This window comes from Acanthisitta chloris, unplaced genomic scaffold (genome assembly GCF_000695815.1).
Source record: "Acanthisitta chloris isolate BGI_N310 unplaced genomic scaffold, ASM69581v1 scaffold1804, whole genome shotgun sequence".
NCBI classification, from domain to species: domain Eukaryota; kingdom Metazoa; phylum Chordata; class Aves; order Passeriformes; family Acanthisittidae; genus Acanthisitta; species Acanthisitta chloris.
Window position 1 is genome coordinate 4,787 of NW_008669642.1, and position 10,075 is coordinate 14,861.

Sequence of the window (10,075 nt, forward strand, 5' to 3'; positions counted from 1 at the left end):
ACTGGGGCTCAGGCAGACTGGGACAGCGTTTGCACCCTTTGTAGAAAGGGCACGGCAGCACTGGTGTCCCCAGCAGAGCCAAACCCTGGAGCAGGACACAGACACCATGTCTTGCCCACAGAAAAGAAATGAAGCTTCAGCAAAGCCCCAGGGTGACCTTACTCCCCATGGGTGCTCCCTCCCCCACGGAGCACCCCGTGAGTCATGTACCCTTTGAGCCCAGAATAGGCTTCCTCTGACAGAGCAGAAAGGGATGTGGGCTCGCCCACAGTCTCTCCCTGCAACCCTCCCAGAGAGGCACAGGAAACCTCAGAGATCCTCTCAGTCCATCTCTGCCAGCAAAAACAAATCCACTGGTAGCCTGCAGGCAGCGAGGGCTGCAGCCAGGAGGAAACAGCTGCACCTGAAGGGAGAGGAGGAACTCTCACATCACTGCTGGACCCTTGCACCCCATTGTCCCCTGGGGAACCTATACAGTCATGCAATACAGGGACACATCCCACCCCATCCATCCCACAGCACCCGGGCTGGCAGCAAAGCTTGGCTGAAGGGCCCCAGGCAGCACCTACTCACTGCTCTGAGCTTTTGCCCAAACTACCTTTGGCATTGCCTTCAGCCTCATCACCTGTCTCTCCTCCCTTGGGAGCAGAGAGGCTGAGGAGGGGATCTAATAGGAAACATCCCACAGGTGCTGCTCAGCTGGACTGCATCATTCAAACGGGACAAAAACCTCAACCTGAGTTGGTTTCACCAGCAGCTTCACCATCTTGTGCAAGAGCAGGGCAGCCCTGAACTGTCAGGGTTCATGTGCCCACATTGAGCATGTTTTATGGTCTGATAAGGAGCAAAGAGCACACGCACAGAAAGTGCAGTAAACAGGGAGATAAAGTGGTGCAGAATCCCCATGTGCCCTGCCACGGGTCACCCGGCTCTGCCTCTCCCCCGATAATGCCTGGGGTGAAGGTGAAAAGGGAGGCTGATAAACCAGGAGCCCCGGAGACAAACACTACACTATCATGCACAGTTCAGGGTTGGAGCCTTCATGAGCACCACAACAATTTGCTCTTTGATGCCAGCATAGCCCAAGCAAGCCTGATTTGAGGGGAGCTCCAGGTTTTGATGACTCTGACCCTGAGGCTGCAGCTGCTGTCGAAAGCCCTTGGCTCACACTGTGCTTTTAGCAAGGTCGGGTGGGAGATTTACAACCCCTAAGGCTGTCGCTCTTTCTCCCTCTTTATTAGTTTACTCCAGAGCCTGTCCTGCCCGGGGCCAGCTCACTGGAGACCCGGCGGGAAGGAAGCACCGCCCAACCCACTGCCCAACCCACTCCCCGAATGGCTGTGATTGTTATCAAACACTGTGGGAGCATGACAACACATCCCTTGCTCGCAGCCGGTGTTGCAAATCCCGTTTGACTAAAAGGAATTTGTGGCACCCATTCCAACACCTGCAGCACACGCCCTGGAGACCTGTGACTGTCTCCCCAGCAAGACCAGAATCCCACTGCTTTGAGCTGTGCTGTGTATTTGGGAGCCCCACTGAGTCCTGTGTTTTGTGCCAGGTCCATCTGAGTCTGTTCAGTTGGTTCAGACAGTGTCAGGAGATGTGATGTGGTGCCCCTGGATCTAGACCTGCATGGGCAGGGCAGCAGGGTGCAGGCAGGCTGTATGGCTGTTCCCAGAGAAAGGAAGGAGGATGTGAAAGCACCCTGTAAACACAGGGAGTAAAATCCAAGACACTTAAAGATGCCATTTGGCTTGACCTCTTGTTATACCTCCCACTGTTAAACCTGATTGAGGACCAAGCGATGTGTCTCTGGCTGAGGGCTGGCACACGGTGGAGGAGTAAGGGAAGGCAGGGGGATGGTTTTCCTGAAAAAGCCACCTTGGGTGACCAAGCCATCCCACCTGCAGCATCCTCACTTGATTCCTATTTCGGTCAAATTCAAGTGTCCCTTCCACCATGCAGCATGAGCCAAACCCACATACACAGACCTTGGGTCACCAGCCCAAGTCTGCTGTGCTGGGGACACTTGGCTGGGAGTTTGGGGGGCAGAATAGGGGCATGTAGGTATCATAGTACGTTAATGGGTTGGAATGGACCTTAGAGATCATCCAGTCCCAACCCCCTGACCAGTGCAGGGGCACTTCCCACTAGACCAGGTTGCTCAAGCCTTTATCCAACCTGGCTGTGAACACTGCCAAGGTTGGGGTATCCACAACCTCCCTGGGCAACCTGTTCCATTGTCTTACCACCCTCACATTAAAAAACTTCATCCTAGTCTAATCTAAATTTCCTCTCTTTTAATTCATGCCCATTAGTCCTTGTCCTATCATTGAAGTTCCTAACAAAGAATCCCTCTCTTGCTTCCCTGTAGGTCCCTTCAGGTACTGGCAGGTTACTATGAGGTCCCTATACAACCTTCTCTTCTCCAGGATGAACAGCCCCAACGTTCTCATCCTGTCTTTGTAGGAGAGGTGCTCCAATCCTCTTATCAGCTTTGTGGCCTCCTCTGGACTTGCTCCAACAATCCCATGTCCTTCTTATTTTGGGGACACCAAAACTATATGCAGTACTTCAGGTCTCACAAGAGCAGAGTAGAGGGGGAGAATCACCTCCTTCAACCTGCTGGCCACAGTCCTTTTGATGCAGCCACTTATCTTCCCATGGCTGCCCTGTGGCCTCTTCCACTGGGGCTTCTGCTGCCCTCCAGAAATCTTCTCCCCTGCTCCTTCCCAGACCGTTTCATGATCCACCCTGCCCACCTCCTGGTCTTGACCACTGGCCTGAGGTGGCACCAGGAGCCTGGTCCTGGCCCAGCACTGCCCAGAGTGGGCCCAGCTGGTGCCTAGTCATGGCAAGCATCCCACAGCGTGTGCCTCCCTGTGGGGAGGGATGCTGGGTTCTGGTGGAGCAATTGCTCTGCCAGGATGAGGAGATTGGCTCAGAAGAGCCAGTTTTTCCCCCAGGCAGAAGTTCAAAGTCTTCATGGTGCTTTGTGCTGGGAGACAGAAGCAAGGGAAACAAGGAAATGGTGATTCCTGTTCGTGATCGACACAGCTGACTGGCCAGTTTGACCTCCCAACCAGCTGCAGGGGACGGATGCATAAACACACACACATATTTATAGGCACGCTCACAGCAACTCATTTTGTCCAAGTCCCTGAAGATGTTGCTCTTCTTCTTACTTTCACTCTTCAATTTCAACCCATCTCTGAGCCTAAAAATCTGCTCCTTCAATGTGAGGTCTTTTGGAGAAACTAAAATAGCCAGACCCGAAGTCGTCGATGCCGTGGTAAAGGTACGTTCGTTTGCCTGGATGAGACAGGCATTATGCTTTCCAAGGCTTTCTTAGCTGTGAAACCTTGCACTTTATCTTTCACAGTTGAATTTCAAGTAAAAAACAAGAAGAGTGAATAATGTAAAAAATTTTGTACTCTTACAGTAAAAATCAGCCTGTGGTTGAATAGAGTGTTTGCTGTTATTTTAGCCTGTGTGGGAATAGAACAGAAACAATATTTGCTGTTTCCTTTGGAAATGTAGTTAGGAAAGGAGAAAAACCTCAGTGCACAGAAAAAATAATGTTCACTTTGAATCCACAGAGCTTTGTTTTGTGATACATTATTTACCTTCCTAATGTGCTAATTATTCTGAAATATTCTTGCCTAATTAAACCTATTCTCAGGACAGCACAGAGTGTCTATCATATTAGAGTCTGGGAGAAATCCGAAAAGCCCAATTGCTAGTTTGTGTAAGCAAACCCTCACCATCAGGCTGCCTCTGCAGCAGCTGAAGATAACTCTGCTTTTTGAAAGAACCACATTTTGGACTTGCAGATTTTGCAAGTGCCCTCCAAGATGCCACAGTAGGGGAGGACACAGTGCTTGGCATCAGTGGATTGGCTGTGGGTGCTGAACGACACTTATGAGGAATTGGGTCATGAAGTTGGGCTTTAATCCTTGCATTGCAAACTGCCAGAGAAGAGGGGTTTGCTTGGGCTTTGCATTTCCAGGCTTCTCTTCCTATAGTGTCAGCATATATACCAAATTATGGGTGATATATTTATTTCTACAAGTTTCAGGGTGCAAAAAGGGGCTTCTTTTTCTGACAAAAATTGCCCACAAAGTTTAAAGAACGATGAAACAGGGGGCAGAGCAATGGCCCTGAGGACGCTGGGTTGTGTGTGAGCTGGGCTTTCCCATGGGGAATCCCAGCACCAGCTGTGGGAGCTGAGCCCTGCAGTCCCTCTGAGATGTGCAGCCCAGAGGTGCTGTGGCTCTGTTTTTGGATGGGAATTCCTTTTGGCTCCAGAGCTGTTTCAGAGGGGCCTGCAACAGAGTGGGAGAGGTAAATGCTGCCTGCTGGGAAGGTGGAGGGGGCACTGGGGGCAGCATCCCAGCAGTGGCAGCGCAGTGGGATTAGGTTCACAGCAGTGGCTCTTGCTGTCGCTTCCCTTTTACGCTTCCTCCTCAGGGAAAGGTGCAGAAGTTTTTCACTAGATTTGAAACCACTCTGCTCCCAAGTTCCCTCTCCCAGCTCCTGCTGGAGTGTGCAGCAGCTCTGAAAGCAGAAGGGCTCCAGCTGCTGGCCCCCATCCCACAATCCCAGGCTGGGTGCCATTTTTTCCACAAAGGACTTCCCCACACCAGTAACCATTTCTATCTAACTAACCCCTTCCTTGTCCTCCAAAACTTCCTCCTGCTCCTTCCCATTGCAGATCATTTCTTGCTGTGACATCATGTTGCTGATGGAAATAAAGGAGAACAAGAACCGGGTTTGTCCTCTCCTGGTGGAGAAGCTCACCAGGTAGGGTGGCCATGGGGAAACAGGCAAATGTTGGGAAAGATGCTTGGCAAGAGCCTGTGCTCTGCTCAGTGCCACCTTCCCAGGGTGAAAGCTTAGGAGCCAGGCTCTGTCCCAGTGTTGAGGAAGGATGAGGCTCTCTCTGTCTTGCCAAGGAACAGGAGCAAAGCCAGCTCTAGACTGCTGTATGGCACATTTTTAAACCAGAATAACCAAGTTAGATTCAATTTGCTACATATTAATTCCTGAAGGAAAAAGAAGGGAGGGATTGCCCCCGCCAGGCTGGCACCAGGCTGCAGCAGGGAAGCTGACTGCCTGCAGGGCTGGGAATTGCTTTCGTTGGGGATTGCCTGCCTGGAGTGACACTCCAGAGGAAACAGCAGCATTTAGCTGGCTGGACATGAGGCCCAACTGAAGGAGTGACAGAGGCTACAATCAGCAGTCAGAAATGGACCACAGGCCCAGACCACAGCTCCTGAGAAAGGCTTAGTAGCTTTGCCACCTGCCTCTGAGGTCAGGCAAGCAAGATCCCACATCCTTGGGCACAGACAAAATTTTCTCTATCACTGTCCCTTGTGAGTGCAGAAATAAGCTCGAGAACATCACTTTCCTTCCAGTCAGCAGAAGGGGCTGAAGGAGGAATACAGGTGCGTGGCCAGTGAGAGACTGGGAAGGAAGAGCTACAAGGAGCAGTATGTCTTCATCTACAGGTAAGTGAGCCCTCTTGCCAACAAGTGAGCCCTCACGTCACCCTCTGCGTCACAGCTCTGTAGACATGGGCTGGACATGGTGGTGGTTTTGCTCCAAGGTTGCTGGAGAGGTGTAGGCTGTGCAGGTGGGGTGGGCTGTGTCTGGGTGTAGGGATCATCCCAGACACAACCGCCAGTGCAGCTCTATCTGTCCCAGACCATGGCCCAGGGTCCAGGCCAGAACATGAAGTCACTGTTAGACATATCCCTGCAAGCCATGAGTGTGATATCCCCCATCCTGTTCACTCTGCTGCAGGCAGCATCTGGCATCAGTGAAAGAAACCTATCAGTACCCTGACACCCAGCCTGGGGATGAGGATGCCTTCTCCAGAGAGCCCTTTGCCATCTGGTTCCAGTCTCCCAAAACTGGTGAGCTGTTTCAGAAACAAGTCGTTCTCCCACTGGTGAATCAGCAAGGCAGCAATGGCTGGACCTGAGCATGATGTGGAGGGCAGGGACAAGTGCAAAGGGCCACAACTGGACCACACGAGGCATTTCCTTCCAAGAGCAGTGTTTTGTCTTTGGGGCCGACACCCCCAGCATTGCCCAGAGCCTGGTGCATGCTGCAGCCCTGGGAAAGCCTCTGCCACTGCCACAGGGGCTGGGTTGGTGAATGCACTCCATGGAGCTGGCACAGCCATGGGAGCAGCTATTGCCATGGGTGCTGGATCAGGGTCTGCCTGCACTGGCACAGCACCTCAGGCTCGGCTGGGTGCCTGGAGGGGGGCACTGTGCAACCACACAGAGAGTGCCCTTGGTCCACAGCCAGAGCAGACGCTGTTTCTTTCTCAGAAAACCCTCTTTGCTGCCAAGTTAGTATCTGTTTCTTTGTGACTCAATATCTGTTTAACCATTATGTTTTTTCCTGTTCTTCTGCCTTGTTTTTAAGCTGTCAATGAGTTTGCTATAATCCCTCTGCACACCACACCAGACACAGCAGTGCGGGAGATTGATGAGCTCTATGATGTGTATTTAGATGTCAAACAGCGCTGGAAAACTGAGGTTGGTTGCCACATCTATGTTACTAACAGGGTTTTAGTACTCAGTAACCTGGCACATTATTCACTATTCACAGCTGATAACCTTAAACCCAATGATAACAAGCCCCAGGTTTTGAGTATCTCTCTGGTGTGTTTTCATTGGGTTCTCCACGTTTTAGTTAGTAAACTTGATCTCCCAATAAAACTTTTATCAGCGTGTCCTCGTGTGCCCAGCAGAAAGAAGTCCCACTGCACTAGGTGAACAGCTGCTATTTGAGCTGTAATAGCTACTAGGAGCATCCATGGGCCCTAAGAGTCCTCACTGGTTTTCTTTTGAAGAGCCATCCTCATGATTACTTTTGAAAACCCTCTTACCTTCCAGAACTTCATCTTCATGGGAGACTTCAATGCTGGATGTAGCTATGTTCCCCAAAAGCAGTGGAAGAACATCCGGCTGAGGACTTACTCTGAATTCGTCTGGCTAATTGGTGACAAAAATGACACAACAGTGAAGAGAAGCACAAGCTGCCCATATGACAGGTAAAGGGCTCACTGTCAAACCACTTGACTTTCTGAAAGAAAAGCTATATCAAAATGTGCCAGTGACCATCAGAGAAAGCAAATGGGTATGAGGCCATAAAAGGTAAAACAGTGTCCAGGGGAAATGTGATCTGATTGCTTCTAATCAGGAGCACAAAGCCCACTTTGCAGACCTCTTGGTGAGCAGCTTTGCAGAATGGGCAAGATTTCGTTCACGAATCAGCAGTTGCTGTGTCTCAGGTGGGGAGAGATGACAGGCCATTCAGCAGCATTTCTCATCTGCAGGGAGCCCTGCAGACACCTGTGTCTGGAAAGTGCTGATGCCTTCTCCATGCCAGCTTTGCACCATGGCTTTTGCTCTTGCATTTGTGACTTGGAATGACAAATCTAAAGCCAGGTTCTGCTCAGGGCGGGGATGCCTCACCTTCCCCTGGGCATGTGGTGACTCCTGCTGCCACTGCAGTTCTCTCAGCAGGGACAAGATATACACCAGCTGTTAGAGCCCAGAGCAAGTGAAGGCTTACACAGCTGGCAGAACAAGCTTCTGCATCAAAGCAGACCTTGCCTGAGACTCCAGTCATTGGTGTTCTCTGATTTTTGTATCAGAAACACAGCTTCGAACTTTGCAGCACTGTAGGGTGTGTTTAGGTAGAAATCATTTAACTTTCGCTTCCAAGGCCAGGGCACACCAAGATATCCAAGTGCCTCACTGCCAAGGAAAGCAATCAGCCAAACTCAGCAGAAGGCAGGAACTGGTGTCCCATGGGTAAGGACAAACCATACAGAGCTGTGACTCCATCTGGGCCACCTCTCTGGCTACCAGCTTGGTGCAGAGTGGTTGCTGCTGGTCAGGCACCCCATAACAGCACCTCATTCCCTTGCTCCTTGCAGGATTGTAGTCACTGGACAGAAGCTCATCCATGCCATTGTGCCACACTCTGCCAATATCTTTGATTTCCAGGAGAACTTTCAGATGACTGAGGAACAGGTAGGAACAGCACTGCCTCCGCAACAGCAGGGCAAGGGCTAACACGGGAGCACAAAGCCAGTGGTGTCCAGGCAGTTCTGAACACGGTCTTGGCCATAAAACCATTGCATCCTCCTAAAGTCATGCAATGTTTGCATTGCACCTCCTCACATCCACTACTGCAAATCCACTTCTCACCTGGGGCAGAGCTTGGAGATAGTGTGGACATCCAGCTCCCAACCCTGTGCCCCTGTCTTGCAGGCGCTGGGGGTGAGCGACCACTTCCCGGTAGAATTTGAGCTAAAAGCCAAGGGTGGCTTCTTCAACTGGCTGAGATCAAAGTTTTCAAGGAAGAGGAGACCAAGAAAGAGCCGTCAATCAAGATCATGAGCGTGCCGAGTCCTCTTGCATGGTGTGGAAATGCACAGATGCCAACAGATGGTGTCGATACATTCACAGCAAGTGCAATATTTAGCGGAGAAAAAAACCCGCAACAAATATTTTGCTAAAGTTCCAATATTTCGGGTGAGAAGGCAGCTTAAACCTTCAGGTTATTTTCTTCATTGTATGCAAAAGTAAATCAGCTAGAAGCAGCATACTATCCTTCCTGTACCTGTCATAAATGCAAAGAGCTACTGCAAGGGTAAAGTATTTGTGTGTGGTTTACCTCTAACACCTTGAAGGGTAGGGATCTCCACACATTCCTGTGGGCTCTGGAGCTCTGCCATTCCTCTGTGGGGGTGGAAGGATTAAAAGGACCTTTCTGAATCATGTGTGTGTGTTCATGTGTGCATCCTTCAGAGCTGCAACCAGCAGGACACGGGGCTGTGCCTGGTAGTTTGCAATGTAGAACGTTGCTGAATTTAGAGTATTTCTCAGTGGAGCTTTGAAACTGCTCACAGCATCTAGGGCTTGAGCGAAGTAGAGAGAAAAGACAGAGGGACTGGCAATGAGAGCTTTTTCTGCACTACCTCAGCCTGGAGCAGCAGGAAGCTGGTGGTTCTCACCCCTGCCTGCCAAGCAAACTTCAGGTGAGAAGTCTTGTGCATTCCAGGCGACACCACTGCCAACAGAGTGTCATAAAATTCACATTAAAATCTTATTTCAGCATCCTGACGTGGACGTGAACTGCATCCCCCTCTGCAAAAAAACCCTCTTCATGGCAGCCCAAAGTCCTCCAATGAACCAGAATTTAATGATGATTATTTAACGTAGTGGTGCAGCAATCTGTTTTCCCAGCTCAGCCCACAGGCTGTATTTAGTGCAAACCAACCCCTGTCACACAGATGGCATCTGAGAAGTGGGAATAATCCAACTGTTAGTAGAGGCAAATATCCCTCTCCTTTCATCAATGTGCCCTGGGTTGCCTGCTGAAGGGGCAGGGAGGGCAGGAGAGTGAGAGAGGCTTTGGGGGGAGAAAAAGTTTGGCCTTTGTGAAACTCACTGTTCAGGGAGAAAGAATTTGAGGAAAGAAACTAAATCAAGAGATAATTATCCCAGGGGTGTGTGTGCAGACAACAAATCCTCCAACTTTCAGTAGCAATTAAACTTGAAATGATACAGCACTTCATAAGCTCCCTCGGTTATCCTGCAGTCAAGGCAAAGGAAAGAGCCTGATTTAGAACAAATATTTACATTGGGATTTTTTTAGAGATGCCACTGTTTGGCTGACAGAAGTGATAGCTCATGTCAAGGTTGAAATCAGTCTGAGTTCTGGCCTCATGCAGTGCACAAAGGAATAAATCACACTCCAGAAAAGCAATAATGGACATATTCAGTCATGAAAAATATGCAATTACGACTACGTTTCACAGCAAATAGTTTTCCTTGTTTATGATATTGAATATAGTCCTTTACCCAGGATTTGAAGATAAGAGATGTAGCAGAGAGCAGCCTCGGGAGTGATGTCAGTGGCTGTCGGTCTGGAGCTGTGTGCTGGTTTGACTGGGACAGAATGAATTTTCATCACAGTAGTTGTATGGAGTTGTGTTTTGGATTTGTGCTGAAAACCATGTTGATAACACAGGGATGTTTCT

At 50.0% G+C, this 10,075-nt stretch overlaps 1 protein-coding gene across 1 annotated transcript; it reads left to right on the forward strand.

The window, feature by feature from the left end:
• Window positions 1–3,148: 3,148 nt before the first annotated feature.
• On the forward strand, window positions 3,149–8,429 carry DNASE1L3 (deoxyribonuclease I-like 3). The gene is made up of 8 exons (XM_009073368.1): window positions 3,149–3,301; window positions 4,718–4,806; window positions 5,421–5,513; window positions 5,809–5,921; window positions 6,442–6,554; window positions 6,915–7,072; window positions 7,964–8,060; window positions 8,301–8,429. The coding sequence occupies exons 1-8, from the start codon at window positions 3,170–3,172 to the stop codon at window positions 8,427–8,429; spliced, it is 924 nt and encodes a 307-aa protein (XP_009071616.1). The 5' UTR covers window positions 3,149–3,169.
• The last annotated feature ends 1,646 nt before the right edge of the window (window positions 8,430–10,075 follow it).

Excerpts from the sequence above, each read along its gene's own strand:
- DNASE1L3 (XM_009073368.1), top strand. The coding sequence starts at position 3,170 with ATGTTGCTCTTCTTCTTACTTTCACTCTTCAATTTCAACCCATCTCTG. Across the intron at positions 5,514-5,808 it reads CAGTATGTCTTCATCTACAG|GCAGCATCTGGCATCAGTGA; the intron begins GTAAGTGAGCCC and ends ACTCTGCTGCAG. Across the intron at positions 6,555-6,914 it reads AACAGCGCTGGAAAACTGAG|AACTTCATCTTCATGGGAGA; the intron begins GTTGGTTGCCAC and ends CTTACCTTCCAG.